The sequence below is a fragment of the Siphateles boraxobius genome, unplaced genomic scaffold, assembly GCF_051911475.1.
Source record: "Siphateles boraxobius isolate OS27281-9 unplaced genomic scaffold, OSU_SipBor_1 6, whole genome shotgun sequence".
In the NCBI taxonomy this organism is placed as follows: domain Eukaryota; kingdom Metazoa; phylum Chordata; class Actinopteri; order Cypriniformes; family Leuciscidae; genus Siphateles; species Siphateles boraxobius.
The window spans coordinates 32,311,894-32,330,559 of record NW_027509186.1 but is presented as its reverse complement, the minus strand read 5'-3'; the positions used below and the strand labels follow the sequence as shown (position 1 = coordinate 32,330,559).

Here is an 18,666-nt window from a genome sequence, read left to right as displayed (position 1 = left end):
GGCCAAAGGCCGGTCTGCCCTCGAAGATGGCGCCCCAACCCAGGTTGGGAGGTGTCCGTCGAGATGACCAATCAGTGTGAAACAGCCCCCATCGTCACTCCCCGCTGGTACCAGTCGGCCGCTAACCAGGGCTGCAGAGCCGAAACGCAGAATCTCAAGAATGGCCTGTGACGCGGGGGCTATCGGAATCTGAAAGTATGCATCTTTCAGATCGAGAGAAACGAACCAGTCTCCTGGGCGAATGTGTGCGAGGATTTGTCTGGTCGTAATCATTTTGAACGGCCGTCTCATGAGAGCTTTTTTCAAATGTCCAGATCTAAGATAGGTCTTATAGCTCCGTCCTTCTTGGGTACGAGAAAATAACGGCTGTAGAAGCCTGACTCGCTCTGAGAAGGAGGTACTGGTTCTATGGCCCCTTTGCACAGCAGTTTGGCTATTTCTGCGTGGAGTAGATGTGCTACATCCGCTTTCACTTTCGTCTCGGTCCGAGCTCGAAAGCGAGGGGGACGGCGAGCGAACTGAAGCGAATAGCCCTGACTTATCGTGCTTAGCACCCAATCTGTCACACCTGGAATAGCCTTCCATGCTTCTACATGTATAGCTAGGGGCAGAATGGACTCCGGGTTCCGTTGGCCGCGTAGCGCGGGCTCGGGAAACTGTACCAGAGGCGTGAGCGGGGTGCGCGCGCTCTCTGATCCCAGTAATGGCGGCTTGCTGACAGCTGTAACTGCCTGAGCCACTTGATATGACCCGATTACTGGGAATGAGGAACATTTCGTGGCGATATTTATTGCAAGCGGAGCCTGGGGCGAAGTGTTTGTCCGTAAGCGTGAGTGCTCGTGGGCGGTCACGTGACTTACGTTCATAACATGGCCGCTGTGAGTCTGTTGCCGTGTAACAGAGCGTGCAGCGAGTAGGTGTGAGCACAGATTTGTGGGCACATTGTCTACATCTAGCACTCGAGAGGCGTTTGCCAGCTTTATGAGAGTGGGCTCTGTGAGCATGTGAGATACATGGGGTATAGTGTTTACATATAGGGGTGAGCACTGACTTATGGGCACATTTTCTACACATAAAACACACTCGGCGTGAGCCGGATAACCAGAATTTATACTCTTTTTGAGATTTCTTGGGTCGCCGTAAAAACGGCGTTTGTGTGCAGGCGAGCGGGCTGTGTTGCTGACTCGTTGGCTGCTATATGTATGTCTGCAGTAGCCTTCACCAAGGGGACTGACAGGACGAGATGCACACTTCAAGTTTACTCTTGCAGTGTAATTGAATTGCAGTTGTAATGTTACCAAAATACATTAGGCTGGGTGAATCCTGCATTTCAAAATGTAAGTACAAGTTGAACTTCAGCACTTCTTTTGGATAACAAAAATGCATTTAGTATAAAATTAGTTGTTCCAATTTAACAGACTTTAAGTACAGTATACCAATTTAATCGATTGTTCTTAAGTATACTATTTTTTTCACTGTAAGACCTTTTGCAAAACTGAAAATGGAAACTTACATTCGTCCACCACATAAAGAGTGAAAATGGCACTATGGTTGCGTTCCTTCTCCTTAGGGTTGCGGGCGAAGCAGATGTACTCTCCCTGGTCCTCAAAAGTGACGTTATGCAGTAAGATGGAGATGTTATTTTTCTTGCTGGAGCCGACAAACTCCACCCGTTCATGATAGATTTTTACGTTAGGTTCTACTCCTTCAGCTGGGATAGTGGCCTCACAAAGCTGAGGGAATAGATCACGGGAAATAAATAAATGTCACCACATTAGAAACAAAACGTCAAGCTAAGTGCCATGTATTTATTTTTGCTTGAATTCCCTTTTCAAGATATATATTTTTCAAAATAAACACTGTTTAAATAGCTCATGAATTGAGTAATCAAATTTCGCTTTTGACATATAAGAGTTCATTATACTATAGGAATTTATAGTTTCAGAACTGAAAACTTCCTTGTTAGTCACAAAAACACCTTTTATTGAAACCAAGCTCAGAGAATGACTCGTTTCGGAATGTGGCGATTTATGTGATAGATATTTGAAAGAAAGCCTCTGCAGAAGAAGATCAACGCCTTCTTCATTATCGCAACTTTGGCCCCGCCCACTGGCGTGCTACTGAGATGGCGAGGACTGAAGAGCGATATAGGATCATTTGACTAATAATAACATTACCTTCCAAAGGATCCTAATGCTAGGAATGTGGTTATTTATTTTCAACAATGTGAATGTCTCAGATGAGCATTATTTATTTATATTCTGTACATTTCACTGTGAATTTTTTTTGGTAAATCAGTCGCAATTTTGGTGCAGGCTTTGCAACCCGACTTTTACGATATGGACAGGACAGTAATGCCACAACCTGTAAGTAACAATGTTCATTCTAATACCTGATCTGTGACCAGTGATTTCTGATAAGTAATGATTCATGTCATAGGCGCCGTTTTATGTTTTCCTCCGTGGGTGCTCATGGGCGCACGCCCTTTAAAAAAAAAAAAAAAAGTAAGGTTAGGCCTAGTCAAAAAATGTTTGCATTTCAGAACCGAACGAGAAGCGCAGCGCCGCGTCTATGACAACCCGAGGTAGCCTATCGCACACCGGATGCGCACTTTGTCAGTTTATGGCCAGCAATATTGTAATGTTATGTTTAAGGACATTATGGAATTAAGATAATGTCTGTACTATGTTATGATTGTACTGTACAATTAAATACAACCGTTGCAAAGTCTGCTGTCTGAACATTTACCTCAGAGCGTCCGTTAACTGAATGAATTGATATCACCTGAAAATCCGATAACATCAGCAATTTTCATTCAAGCAAGCAGCTGATTTCTGTGAATGAATGTAAAACTAAATGTATTTTGCAGCACAGGTTGAAGTCAGTATACATTAACGACGATTTGAGACAAATAAATGTAAATTTAATATAAAACTATGTAAATCGCGCTCTGTGGCACGGCAGGATTTTGAACAAGGTCCTAAAGCCGTAGCTGGGCGCCGCCGGTGTGTGTAAGTTACACTCATAGAGAATAATGTGTTCGAAATTTTAAAAGACATGGCACTGCGCAACGCAGCGCTGCGCTTCTCGTCCGGTGTGCGACCCCTTTTAGGAAATGGACAGCCGTCGACACGAACGCACACACCTATTTACTTGATAATAAAGCCGTAAAGTAGGCTATCTTTCAACTCAGGACCATAGCTCAGGACAGCACCACTTCTCAGAAATACAGACAGGATTGGAGATCAAACGTTTAACTGACACGTAACCGCGATCAGAGGCGTTTTTATCCGAGAAATGCTGTGATTGGTGATGGAGCAGGCGACTGACAGCGACATAACCAATCAACAGTGTGACAAACGCTTCACATAGCACCAACTGCAATGATTCATTTTAAATTAATGTAGCCTACTGGCAGTCTGGCACACGCGGGTGCTCGGTATTTTCCGTGGGTGCTCGAGCCCCGGACCACCCACGGTATCGGCGCCTATGAGTCATGTACAGTCAGATGTTCTTTGTCTTAAAATCTTTTATTGCTGTTTGTGTCAGTAAATCAAACGGTCAACTTCACATTGTTTGATGAAAATAATCTGTTATTTAAACTGTGAATAAATTATATATAGAAATGTAACAAACTAATCAGTTGTTTCCAGATGTCACCATTTTACAATAGCTACAATAGCTATTTATCATTGCTTTGGCACAAAATGCATTTAGTGACTACTTCTTTTAAATTACACAAAATCTCACAAAATCACTGCCAAATTTATATGTACAGGCTCATTTGCATGTGTATATGCTCTTTACAATACTTTTAAACTAACTTTCAAAACCTAACATAATACAAAACTGTACAAGGCAGTGATTAGCAATATTTCTACACTAAAAGCATATTGAAATAAATTCTAAAAAGTCTAAAAAATTAAACACTAAACACATTAGACGTGGCTGAACACCTACACTTGTTTAGTCTTTCAATGTCATTACCATCTATACAAAAGAGAATAAAACTTAGGAATAATTTTGTAATGAATTGTAACCATGGACCATCTAACATACACTGCACTGAGTCAAGAGCTGTAATTTTTATTTTGTAAATAAATATTATGAAATACATATTGTGTAATGGTAGAGGTTGTTAGTGTTGTTTTATGAGTTACAAACTGTGCTTATTGGTTGACAACTTTTGCTATAGTATTAGGGAAGAATGAGTTGATTTGATATCACATTTTTTTATGTGAAATTAACTGCTGTGCCAAGATGAGAGTTTGATAAGTGTGAAGCCTTCTTGTTAAATGGGTAAAGAAAAAACTATAAAAATGTTCTTCTGTTAGCATGAGCTGCATGAAATCAGTGTGATTGAGAGACGGCTGAATGTCTCACCTTAACCATTGTCCCATTGTCCTTATACTGCCAGTTGAAGTACAGGTTTTTAATGCCTATGCAGCTGGCGTAAGTGCAGGGTAAGAGCACTGAACTTCCATTCATCACTTCTATGAAATTGACCTTCCCTGTATTCACCTCCAAAGCCTGAGCGTACCACACTCCTGAAAGACATTGACGAGAGATGAACATTGATTATCAAGACTTGTCATCCTAACACAAACAATTGCCAGTGATTGCGAGATACTATGGTTCCCCACAAAGATGACAGTGGTTTCACTTTATTTTACAGTATGTGCACTTATGTGTACTTACCTAAGAAAGTACTGGTTAATATAAGGTAACTACATGGGTTATGGTTACGTTTAGGGGTAGATTCAGGGTATTTATACCTATTTATTACCCAGTTACTGTAATTACTATAATAAGTAGTATGTACATGGGGAACACTTTCTGAAATCTTTGTCCTGAAATTATTTGGTCCCCATGAGGAAAACAGCTTACTCTGGGTTTTGGCCAAACTACCCATGTTTTGGCCAAATATGGACAAACGCAACCGTTGGTTTACATTTTTTCATTCAATTTTAAACCCAACTGTTGGGTTTGTCCATATTTGACCCAAACATGAGTTGAAACAACCCAGCTTTTTAAAATAAAACATTCTGCTTAATCTGCTGACAGACTGAAAACTCACAATCAGGTGTTAATAATCATTTCATAAATGTTGCATTCCTAATGAGGAATAGAGCCATTCAATATGACATGCAGAGTTGTTTACTAACCCAGCTCTGGTATATATAGCATGTGTCGTAGCTGAGAGCCATTGCGGGAAGGACTATTTTTAAATGCTTCCATCTCAGTGTTTAATTTCACAAGCATAGATAACTGTGATGTAAGCATGTAGCTACCCCACAAATACACAGCACACACTGTTTTGGGGTGGATTAAGGCTTACACATTTTTCCATTAGATAGAACTATATCATATCAATACTTTTTTTGTACTGTATAAGTGTAGTAGACTTAAATTCAAGTGGTTGTCCTGTGGTGCAACATATTATAATTTATCTTAAACATTTCCCAATTATAAAGTAAAAGTTAAAGTGACATGTAAAGGCCAAGTATGGTAACCCATACTTGGAGTTTGTCCTCTGCCTTTACCCCATCTAAGTTAGAGCACACACATCAGGAGCAATGAGTTGTGAACACACACTGTAAACCATTGACACACACACACACACCTGGAGCTGCAGGCAGCCATTTTTGCTGTGGCTGCCGGGGAGCGCTCAGGGCAAGGGTACCTCAGTTATTTCCTGCCGGTATTGAGGATCGAACCCGCAACCTTCGGGTTACCAGTCAATACATCATCAATCCTTTTACAAAAATATGTTTTTGTCTTACCCTGATTCACTATGGGAAGCCTATTATAAGTGTTTATATTTTAGACCAGGCGTGAAGATTTTTGCAGGAAATTGTGTACATACGTCACTCGTCCGTGTGTCTCGTCATATCCGTAAAATAGAGAAAAGTTGCTCCGGCTACTTTGACGTGTGTATGGTGTGAGTGGCAGAGGTTAGTTGTCACAGCGGGTGTGAGGGGTCGACATGGAGACTCTAAAGGCCCGTTCACACCAAGCACGATAACTATAAAGATAACGATAAAGATATAATTCTAATAATCGTTCTCCATATTAAAGAATAACAGAGTTCACACCACAACTATAACGATAAAGATATGAGGAACGATATCATTGGGATCACTTTCAGAACGATTTTTTTCCAGCTGTCGAATTATTAAACACTGACAGCCAATCCGAATCCATTCTAATTTAAAGGTCTTTCAGCATTTTGCTGAGAAGTTAATTTTCGAGGTACAAAAAAATCCTCCACTGTTTGACAAGTCAAACCCCCTTTTCAAGGATACGTTAAAGAAAAAAATGGATATCGGTCGTATCCTGGGAATAAATGGTGAGAAGTATTAACGATGAGATATTATGCAGTTTAGCATAGTGTAACAAAATTACCTCAGGTTGGCTATCCAGCACTAGTTTTGACAACATTGCTGAAGTTGCAGTGAAAAAGGTGTTGTATACATAAAGGTGTTGACTAGGCGATGTTTTTATCCCATCATTGACTTCGTCAGCTAAATTCACAGTTAGATTAGATCGATTACACTAGACTTGCTTCACTGTTTAGATGCGCTCGGAACATAGCATGCTGGCTGAGGAAATCTGCAGCTGGCAAAGACGTGTAAATGCAATTAGAACAGCAAAATCATATTCAATGACATGTTGTAAACAACAATTATAATAAAATGTAATCTATAACATCAGTCAATATCATTAAAGCTATTGTAGTAAGTTTTTCTGAATGAAACTGTTGTTGATTCATTCGAAAATATGAATAAAATTTGTCTTCAAAAGACGACAACTGTCTAATCAGAGTGACGGATTCTCCCAACTCCTCTCGTCTTTTAAGGATATCGTGTACCCAAAAGCGCCTGTTTTTCTTTTGATATTTTTTTGTAACGTAAAGCAGCAGCAGGTCATCCATTTTCGCTACTTTGAAACCACAGTGCTGGTGCGCGCGTGCTTAGAGTAAAAAGACTGTTATCGGTTGTTGGTGTGGACGCATATATAATTATCTTCATCGTTATCTTTATAGTTATCGTGCTTGGTGTGGACGGGCCTTAAATCTCGAACCTCCGGGGAATCACTAGTTTTAAACAAACTCTGAACATAGGAGATTCTGCTGACAAAAAGAGAACACAACAGAGCTCGTAATAAAACAAGAATCAACTTTGGCTTGGCTTGAACTAAGGTATTTGAAATGTTCTAAAAGTGATGCAGAGATGGCTTTTTTTTACTCAACAGGTGAATAAGGTATTGAACAGTTAAATTTCCATACAGTATATGTCGCTCTAACAGAGTCAATTGTGAAGTATTATATATTGTGAAGGGTCATTTCATTATGGTTGTTGTAGTGCCGATGGAATATATTTTTAAAAAGTACAATGTCTATGGGTAAAACTACAGTAACGTCTTCAGCTCAGCTTGAGATCCTAAACTGAACCGAAACATCTAAACTGGTTATGTATCTTAAAGGTACGATAGGCAATGTTTTTCACAAACACTATTTGTGATACTGGTTGAAATTCTCTTCACATCCTGATAGCAAACAATTATAGAAGTGGTCTAAATATTCAAATATGTCTTCTGTGGAAGTCTCAGGACCAAAAAATGTTCGTCCAATCATTGCATTTGGTCCGAATGCAATAATAGGATGTCCTACCTGCCTGACAACATATGTATTTGCATAGATTCCAATTTTCTCCCACAAAATGCATGCAGTTTTGTTTTTTAACCGCTAGAGGGTCAAAAGTTACAAAGTAAAAAGTAAAAGTATTTTAAATTAAAATCATGAAAATATGAATTAAATCAAATTTAAATATCATAAAATGAAAATATCGGTATTGGCCAGAATTGTTATATCACTGCAAACAAATATATTTTGATATTTTGCTCTTCCATTTTTGGAGGGATTTATTTATAATTTCTTCACAATGTATTGTGGGATTGGTTTAACCATAAAGGATATCTCAGAAGATAATAATTTTTCTACCTTTAACCTGAGATAGACTTTACATCCGAAAAGGCTGTGATGCCCAAAAACAGCAACTTAGGTAGGCAGAAGATTTGAGACATAGTCAAACTTAAGGCAAGCAGGTTCAGATCAAATAGCCTTGTGCGGCACTTTATATGACGTTGGTTCTTAAGGTCCAGGGTTCAAGGAAGATAACAGCCTCTTCACCAAAATCACATGCCTGCCTCCTGTCTGCTGCCTTCTTGCTATTGATCCCTGTAGCTTTGCTCATAGATGGATGACCAGCCATTATAGTGCACTTATTCATCGATGAGGCCACTCTAAAGCTCAGAGACTTCATTTCTGAGCCTGTCATCACACTGACATACACAGACACAGTGCAGATAACTGATGCGCAAAAGATGGTATCAAACTTCAATCGACTAATACTGTATGTTATGGTCTCTGTTAAAAGAGTTATACCATAAAGAGGTCAATTTATAATGCTACAAATATATATTTTTTGTGCCCAAAACAGTCATAAAGCCATACAAATAAATGTATCTTAACTGAAATATTAACAAGACAGAATAATGATATAACGATTTGATGTTTAACTACAAATGTTGATGTTTGGTCTGGAAGTGTAAATAGCTTGAGGGTTGAAGGTTTTACTGACAGACAGAAAGAAGGTAAGATGACGATTGAAAAAAACAATATTTTTTTTGCATGTTACAGCACATTTCTACCATGTTTTAGCATTGTGCTAACTTGTTTCTTGCATGTTTTAGCATGTTGATAATACATTGCTAGGCATTTCTAGAATGTTTGAACAAATTTTGACATGTTTTAACAACCTGTTCCTTGCCTTTTTGGCATGATGCTATATGTTCTTAGCATGTTTTATTGCTAAAATGTTTTAACATGTTACAAACATGATGTTTATAGCATGCTTCTAGCATGTTTTAGCACATAAGCTAATGTGCTGAGCAAACAAAAATGTCATCTAAATGTTTTGGTACATATATAGAATTTGTATTACTATGTTTCTTGTTGTATCTGTATTTGTATATGTGCACTGGAAGCTTCAGTACCAAGGAAAATTCCTTGTGTGTGCAAGCACACTTGGCAATAAAGCTCTTTCTGATTCTCTGATTCTGATTATTATTTATAATATATGGAATTCCCGATTGCATAGATTCCAATTAAACAACTAGATTTCACCTGTGATTCACAGAACAGCGCTTAATGTGGCCGCACATTTATAATGTTTTTAAAATGTTGCTTTGCATTGTTAGCATGTTGTTAGCATGTTGTTAAGGCACATATTTCACACCAAATAAATCATTAGGCCTGCTATTACATTATTAGCGCAGAAAACCTTAAAAATTAGAAACATACTTTAGCACATTTGGCAAGGAAGTGTTTGCAAACATTCTATCCTGAAAAAGACCAGAAGAAAGTGGAAAGCAAGAACATCTCTGTTCCTCTGCAATCCGGCAAATCGTTTTATTGCTTTTCATCACTCTGTTATAGAAAACAGTGAATGATTTAACAGCCCAGCGGTTTTGATAATTAATCCAACCAAAGCAATTGTAGAACAAGTGCTGAACAAGACTTCACACTGCTGTGGATAGCACACCTTCAGCAGTGTGGATCCGCTTGCAGCCGCTTACATTTACACCTCAACAAAACTCTGCCCACCCAGTCATAGTAAGGAAACAGAATAGATATTATTCCAAACACCACAAGACGCAATGATAATTAAGGGGAAATCTGCCAAAATGTGCTATTCAGGCTCTGCATATTTACTTTTATTCATTTAGCAGACTTACAAAAAATACCAACGTTGTACCTCTGGGAAAGTTATGATGACTAAATCAGCGGATTACTTGTGTGTGTGTTCATCATATGACTTGGTGTGTCTAATCTACAAACTGGTTTAATTGAACGCTAACCTTCATCCCTACAGTCTCCATTCCATTTCATAATTTTCCACTGCCATTGTGTTTTTGATAAATTCCTCAACTTAATTATTAAATACTACAATGTTTTCATTCAGTCGCTGTGGAATTTAATTAAAACCCAATCTCTTTTTAGGAATACCTGAACCCAATCTCCCTCCCTCTCTATCTTTCTGATTTGTTGAACAGTAAATGTTCGGTGGCCCATGTTATTTACTGCCGACAGTTGTGCCTTAGCTTTCCTTGAGGTGCTGCTATATGTTATTTATAGAGTGAATTTAGGCACCCTGATTCACTCTGACCTGTTTAGCGTAGGTGACATGCCATTGTGCCATGATGGCATTATCAACACCAAAGCAGAATGAGAAAGTTCATGGTCACTGATGCGCCTGGATCCCAGTGGATCCCAGAGTCCAACTTAACTTAAAGCTTGTTTTCAAAGTTTATAAATAGTTCTGCATCCTTAAAGTAAATTTATGATCTCATGTCTTGTCTGTGTGCATAGCAGTGTTTTTTTTAGTTTAATTCAGATAATTTTATAGTTTATTTATCCTTCCTGAAGTGAACAGGCCTTTAGTACGCCAACTGTTTTTTTTTTCAAATGCATTGACAAGATATTCTTCTGAATAGGCAGAATGCATAAATCGGCAGAATCAAATGACAGCTCGATATATATCGATACTCAACCGCACATGAGCGCGGATGGCCGAGTTCGACAAATGCGCAGTTCAATTTTTTATATTTTTTATATTCTACCAGCCTTTTATTAGTGATATAATATATCCGCTGATTGACGGATCCGGATTCTCAGTTACTCTGGCCAAAGAGGTTGAATTTTATACGCTCAGAGGAACAAACACTGTACAGTACACCCAATCCTTAAACTTCTTACACTGCATACACATCCATGTCTCTGACTCTTCCAGCACACCCACTCCTTGTCTCCCACTCTTACACATATATCTAAGAACACTATGATTCACAGAATACAAATGATTATGAATACTAATAAATAATATTAAATAATAAAAATTTTGTCTTCAGCTCCTGCGCTCAGTACCAACTTGGTACCGAAGTTGGTACCATTGACAATACTAAAATAAAGTTCACAACAAATGCTAGTTTGCCGCACATTGTAGTGTTTTCCTCCTCCTGTTTCAAGTTTTCTTTTTTTAAATCACTCTTTCTGCACTCTTCTGCGACGAATGTACAGTACTATGCGTATTGTCACCTAGTGGACTCTTCTGTCTTTCTTGTGTATGCACTGTTGTAATAATCCTTTATGCCTTTGCAGCTGTGCACATATTGTGGTGGCAGATAAACAGTGGTAACAAGTGGAGGAAAAATCCATGGAATAAGAAAAAAAAAAGTATTGTTGTGCCTTTGGATGTCAGAGTCGAAATGCATATAGTCTTGATTTTCATAGAATAACATCATCACCCTTTGAATGGGGCCATAGGCATGGGCCCAAACGTCTGCCTTGCCCACCCAATCAGAATTATGACATAGAACAGTGTTAATCTGTATTTTTTATTGTTTTTTTTTTTACGATTTGTGCATTGATAAAAAAGTTTGATGAAGGGCTATAGAATTTGCCAACCAATAAAAAAAGAATTGCAGTATTTTCTTACTAGTTTAATATATCTTCATTAACATATGCTCATATCGACTTGTAAATATAAATATACATTTATATTGTTCTTACTGATTTTAAAAGGCCCACTGAAGTGCAAAAACGCAGCATTAGTCTATGTGTTGACGAAAACAAGGCAGGATATATTAAACAGCTTTATAAAATAGCCAATAGCGTTTATTTTATATCACAGCACAGCCAGAGCCGTTGAGCTCTGTAAAGATGCAGTTTCCTCCTAATCTCCTGAATATCGCTTTAAAATATAGTATTCTTTGCAGAATTTAAATGGGTCCGATACGATTTCTGTGGTGACACTAACGTGAAACCAGACTTCATTCACCCGATTGAAAGCATACAATTCATTGTCTGAATCGTTCACTATCCCCTATAAATTGCACTATGTGCCATTCACCATGTAATAAATAGTAAATGGAAATGATGGGAATGTGAAGGGATTATTGTGGATTATCACTGTTTACACTTTTTGCTTGCAAATAGACTCAGGTATTTGCTTGCAAATAGACTCAGGTATTACAGAAAACAGTGTCTTTTGAGTGAATGTTTGTTTGATATGTAGACAATAACAAAGCACTGCCTAACATGTAATCATGAGGCCAAAAGGAGATGCTGTTTATACACTTGATAGTAACATGCATTTATACTTCAGCTGCCAAATTATGATTTAATTACCTTAGTGAGGTTTTGTATCTTTCACAACTCAACTCAGAGTTCTCAACTTAACTAAAAAAAGAATGTGTTTTTTTTTTTAAATTAAATAACTGACACGGATTTAAATTAATTTAAGTGTAGTTTTAATACAGTAATACCTGCCACCTGAATAATGGCCCCTCGAAATACCGTAGTTGCAAAGCTGAACATCAGTGAATAATTCATCTTCTCAATTTAGAGCTTTTTTTTTTTGCTGAGTGGACTGTTTCAGGATGAGTTCACTTTTACCTCGGGGTAAGGTCAGCATGCGGGGAACACTCTGATTTGCCTTTTATTTTTGCCTTTCATCCCAGGTCTTTAAACTGTCTGAAATTCTGAGAGGTGGCTTTCCTCCATCCACATCCAGCTAAAGGTGCTCCACATTCCTCAAAGCCATTACGTCCTTTCTCTTTAGGCCAGATTTCCTCCTTACTCACTCCTCACACTGCCATTTTATCCCTTTCTTCATATCCAGCCATTTCTCTTTCACTTCGTGCTTTTTCTTCACAGTAAAAAATAAATAAATCCTGTTAAACTTTTGGTAAATAAATATATTGTACATTTCATATTTTACCTATTAACATTTAATATACTATTAATATGATTTGAATGATGTATTAGTACATTTTGAAATTAAAATGAACTAAGATTAATTAAATACTTCAGAAGTATTGTTCATTCTTAGTTCATGTTAACTAAAGTAATAAGCCAGATAGCAACATCTATCAACATCGATGTCGGCCCAGATCTGGCCTTACCAGAACCAGGAAGTATGACCATATTAGCCCGGGTCTGTCAACACTGCATTGGCTCCCTATTAAACATCATATACATTTTAAAATATTGCTGATTACTTACAAAGCACTAAATGGTTTAGCTCCCCAGTACTTGAGCGAGCTCTTAACGCATTATAATCCTTCACGTCTACTGCGATCTCAACTGGAATTCCGGCCAGTTGATAATACCTAGAATATCTAAATCGACTGCTGGCGGTAGATCCTTTTCCTATTTAGCACCAAAACTTTGGAACAATCTTCCTAACATTGTCCGGGAAGCAGACACAGTTTGTGAGTTCAAATCTAGCCTAAAAACACATCTCTTTGACTTAGCATACACATAACACATTATAGACTTCTATAATTCAATGTTAGGCTGCATAGTTTAGACCAGCCGGAACACTTCCCATAAATCCTGATATACTTTGTACATCATAAGAAGGATGGCGTCTACGCTACTATTTGTCTCTCTGTTTATCCCGAGGTTTACCGCAGTCCATCGTATCCAGGCCGTATCCGGATCTGAGGAAGGACCTGCACCTGGACACAACGACAACGCAGTCCTGAAGTGTCAACTCTCTCCCTTGTGAAGGCCTCCTTCCCTTTACCTCTGTACTGATAAAACGTTGTCGGGATAATTCCGATTCACCTGGCTCCGCGGAAGCGATAAAATAAATTCTCAGACCCACTAGGCACTGTTTTATGCAAATGAGCGGCCGGATCGCATTAAAGAATTTTCTGTTAGAATGGTGTCGTGTTAGCGGCCCCTAAGTTAATAACTAATGATCGTTGCGACGGAAGTGAATCAATCAAAACTAACTTTAGCTGGACAATAACTTTATTTTAGAGCTGCTGTAAAGCCAAAACAATCTCTGTTACTTTAATATCCTATTATCACTGTAAAGCTGCTTTGAAAGAGTCCATATAGTTAAAAGCGCTATATAAATGAAGGTGACTTGACTCGACTTGACTTGGTACACGTGGATTCCACACGGCCCAAATGTGGGCCAGATCTGGGCCGACACTAGGTTGCTGTCTGGGTAACTGATGTTAACAAATGAAACCTTTTTGAAAAGTGTTTTTAGCAAAATTGTTTGTGTATGTACATAAATAATTGCTGTATAATTATATTCACTTAACAGGTTTTTATGCAGGTTTGCATTCTTGCATTCATCTTCTTTTGAATGACTAAATTAATTTCATACTGCAGCAGACAATATAACACTGCTTACAACACTGCTGCTGGTCTTTCTTCCACAGTCATTCTCCATCCCTACATCTTCTCTCTGTACCTCTATTCAACCCATCTCCTTCCATTGGCCCTAATTCCCCCTGAGAGACTCTGAGTGCAGTCTGCAGGATAAGCTGGAGGGGCTCTTGCTTACAGTAATGCTTTCTCACTTAATGTACAGACTACGGCATTGTGCAGAGATGGGGGGGCATCATTCTGATCATTTTACCATAAGCCACTTTGTCAAGTGGTTTCTGTTTTTATTGATGGATGACCTGCAAGCTGATGATCCAGGTTGTTTAGTGTTTCTTATGGATGAGCAGTCAGTCAGTCATAGAATCCCACAGGAAAGAAAAATGACAAATGAGATGTCTTTATGGACATATTGTAGAATCTTATTCAGCTTCAACCTCCCAGATTGTTTTTCTGTGAAGAAGACCTCAGTAATCTCACATGTGTCTCCTCTAGTGTTTTAGTGTCTCATTGGCTCAAACTGTGCTCAGATTTGCCAAATGGCAAAGTTTGAAATCATAAGTCAGAGATTTCAATAAGAAATTATACATTTATCATTAGAGGTCTTCATCATCGCCTATCAGAGCCGCTCAGTTTGCTTATGCCATTGCATGATCCTCACTGGACTCTGGAACAGATCTTGTATTGCTGCCGAGTGGTTCTGATTTTACTGTGGGTGTTGTGGAGGATGAAAGTGACATTCATGCTGTACACACTACGCCAGAGTCTCCAGCCGTCATGGCCGCCTTGCCAGAGTCTCCAGCCGTCATGGATGCTGCAACTCAAGCTAATGAAGTGGTCCTAGTCCTTTACAACTGGCTTCCAGTTTGGTGGACCAACAGCTGATGTCCGTGCGAGCGGCTTGTAATCTGGTGGTTCCAGCCCTTTCAAGTCCGGCGTTTCCAGAGTTTATACAACCGTTGTTTGCTCTGCCAGTGATAGCATCTGCCATCATGTGTGTTTGGGCCGCACACTGCTCTCTAGCTCGTCTTGAGGCGGTGACATCCGCTTAGTCTGCCCTGACACGACCACGGAGGTCGTTCACGGACACACAATCTGCCTTGACATGACCACGGAGGTCGTTCCCGGACACTCAGTCTGCCCTGACAAGACCACGGAGGTCGTCCCCAAACTCCTAGTCTGCCCTGACACGACCACGGAGGTCTAAGAACACTAACCTCGCTATGCTCTTTGTTCCAGTTCTTCCTGATCTGCCCTTGTGGTCTTCAGCTATCCCTTGGTGGTCTTCAGCCCTGCCTGTTCCACCATGGTGGTCCACAGCTACGCCTTATTGGTCTTCAGCTCCACCATGGTGGTAACCAGATCTGACTGCTCCACCATAGTGGTCCACCATCAGCTATGCTTTGGTGGTCTTCAGCCCCGCCAGCTTCGCCATGATGGTCATCAGCCCTGTCTAGTCTGCTGTGGTGGTCTTATGCTCTGCTGTGGGGATCTTCAGTCCTGTCTGCTCTGCTGTGGTGGTCTTCAGCTCTGCCGTGGGGATCTTCAGTCCCCTCAGCTCCACCCTGGTCACCTACACTGCCTGCTCCGCCATGGTCACCTACTCTGCCTAATCCGCTATGGTCACCCACTCTGCCTGCTCTGCCATGGTCACCTGCTCAGCCTGCTCCATCCTGGTATCCTGCTCTGCCTGCTCGAGCCTGGTCACTTACTTTGCCTGCTCCTCCATGGCCACCTGCTCCACCCTGGTCACCAACTCTGCCTGTTCCACCCTTTTCACCTGCTCTGCCTGTTCCACCCTTGTCACCTACTCTGCCTGTTCCACCATTGTCACCTGCTCTGCCTGTTCCACCCTTGTCAGGTACTCTGCCTGTTCCACCCTTGTCACCTGCTCTGCCTGTTCCACCCTTGTCACCTGCTCTGCCTGTTCCGCCCTTGTCACCTGCTCTGCCTGTTCCACTATTGTCACCTGCTCTGCCTGTTCCACCCTTGTCACCTGCTCTGCCTGCTCCACCCTTTGTCTATGTCACATCCGCCAGCTGGAGGGCCCATAATCACCACCAGAGGGCACTCCAGGGCACATCTCATCATGAACTTCATTTCCAAGTATACATTCCACTGCATACGTTACACTGCAATTCTGAGCGTTATCCTATGGTGTCCTGTGTCTTGGTTTTTTGATTCTCTGCCCGTTTTCTGGATTACCCTTTTTGCCTGTGTTTTCAGTATTCTGTTCCTGATTCAGATTGTTTGACCGTGTGTTTGACCATGTGCTCATTATATAGATTAAGATTCTGGAATGTCCCAATAAAGCTACATTTGGACCTTCAACACAAGTCTTGGAGCAGTATGTAACCATAAATAATACAAAAATTACATTGGTCTAGAGTAGACTATATTATCATAGTGTAAAAATGTGAATTGAGAATAAGCTATTTTTTCCCTTTATTGAATAAAATAAATAAATGGTTGATGAAAATGACCCAAAAGGCTATTTAAAGGCCAAAATTTTTTAGATTATAAAGTTAAGATGAAATAAAACATAAGCAATAAAACCAAATTAGCCAGTTTAAAACCAAAAAACGAAAGTTTCTAAGAGAAATTATATTATTCTGTCATAGACATGACTCACATAATAACTAACCTTTAAATCTACATCCACCATTCTACTGACTATCACTCTAGAGAACAAAACTAATTAAAGCAAACAATTCCCCTTTCTCCCATTACTCTGCCCTTCATAAGCATCTTTTTCTTTCCCGTATTCAGGCCATCAATTTTCAGTCAACTATCATATCTCATTATCTCTATCCCAGACAAGCCATTCCCTTGACTATAAGTTAAAGTTCCTCATTGTAATATAATAGCGAATTATGTAACAGTTGCGGATTTGAGCAATTGTGATTCATTTAAAATGAATTTTTGTTTCAAATATCATGTAAGATCTTATCATCTTTTCAGTCATAAGATGACATACAATAATTTATTATATGACGGTAATGAACTTATAGAGATCCTAAAAACAGGAATGAAGTACATACAAATCAACTATATTATGAATGAAACATTAGGGAGCATATGAAACAACTGAGTAGAAATGAGAGACAATCAGAATCCTTTCTGGAAATATCACTGGACATTTTTATGTGCAATATTTAAAAGGAATAATTCATTAATATTAATTTATTTTCCCTTTTTACCCTATACATATTTTAATCACCACTTAAGAATTGTTTTTGTTTTCCTTTTTCATATACAGTATACATACAATTGGATGTTCATGTCTGTTTGTTTATATCTGACTTTATGTCCATTTATACTTTTGCTTTTTTGCAAGTCCACAATTAAGTGTACACTATTATATATTGCTGGAGTTTAAGAATTAATATTGGATTACCCAGCCAAAATGTGTAAAATGCATTACAAACACTTTAATTTTATTAGATTAGCATTATTAGATTTATTAGATTACCTAACCCTAACCCTAACCTTATAATTTAAAAATAGAGCACCATTAGAAATTTCTCTACCCTAGCTTTCACTCCCTGGGAGATAATCAATATCCATAATATACACCACAAACACTAATCTGTACTGGTATGAGGTTCATATTGCTACTTTATAGGACACTTGGAGTAGATGGAGAAAAATGAGAGGAGTTGGGTGAAAGAGATTGAGGAGAGTGATGGGTAACAAGTGCTCTCTGTAACAGAACTCCACGTCTTGCTCAGAACATCCTATGACATCAGCATATCATGCACAAAATTTAGACCCGGCAGCTCTTACTGTTCGATTAAATCAAAGACCCTTTAAGGCCTGGGTCATTCTCAATGCAGCCTCTACAATTAGGATGTTTGATGTTTTAAATTGAAATGGCACCATTTGTGAAAATTTTGTTCCCTTTCAAGTGAACTAGAGCTGCGTCAAGCTGTGGGAACACCTCTGCGTGTGTGCGTCATGAAGCACGTATGGAATCAGTCCAATGGAGAGACGGAACGTCATAGGCGGGTGACGTCATCGACCAGGAAACTATAAAGCTCCCCCGAAACACAAGCGCGACAGCTTCTATGCCCTCAGTAAGCGCTATATGTGGATCTGTCTCAAGTGTTTTTGTCTGTCACTAAGCAGGAGTTTCACTATTTCAAAAAATTATATATATATATATATATTATATTGAGAGACAATGGCGAGCGAACAACAATTTAAGAAGTGTGTTCCTCCCTGCTCGCGCTATTTAACGAGCGGGGATACACACAGCTTATGTGTTGTTTGTTTGGGAGTGCAGCATGCCCAGTCAGCTCTCGAGGGGGCTGATTGTGAGCATTGCGAGCGTTTGCCTCTTAGAACGCTCCGCTCCTGCCGATCACTCTTTGAGGAGAGTGGTTCGGTTCGCGATCCCCGCAGATCGGGTCCCGCTT

General features: G+C 39.5%; 1 protein-coding gene across 2 annotated transcripts in view; it reads right to left on the bottom strand.

The window, feature by feature from the left end:
- scn4ba (sodium channel, voltage-gated, type IV, beta a) overlaps positions 1-18,666 on the bottom strand; it is a 35,967-nt gene that overhangs the window by 7,164 nt on the left and 10,137 nt on the right. For both annotated transcript variants that reach the window (XM_077208940.1, XM_077208939.1), the window contains exons 2-3: positions 4,384-4,547; positions 1,514-1,733 (exon numbers count right to left, since the gene is read on the bottom strand). In XM_077208940.1, coding sequence (XP_077065055.1) covers positions 1,514-1,733; positions 4,384-4,547 — 384 coding nt within the window. The remainder of the gene's footprint in view (positions 1-1,513; positions 1,734-4,383; positions 4,548-18,666) is intronic.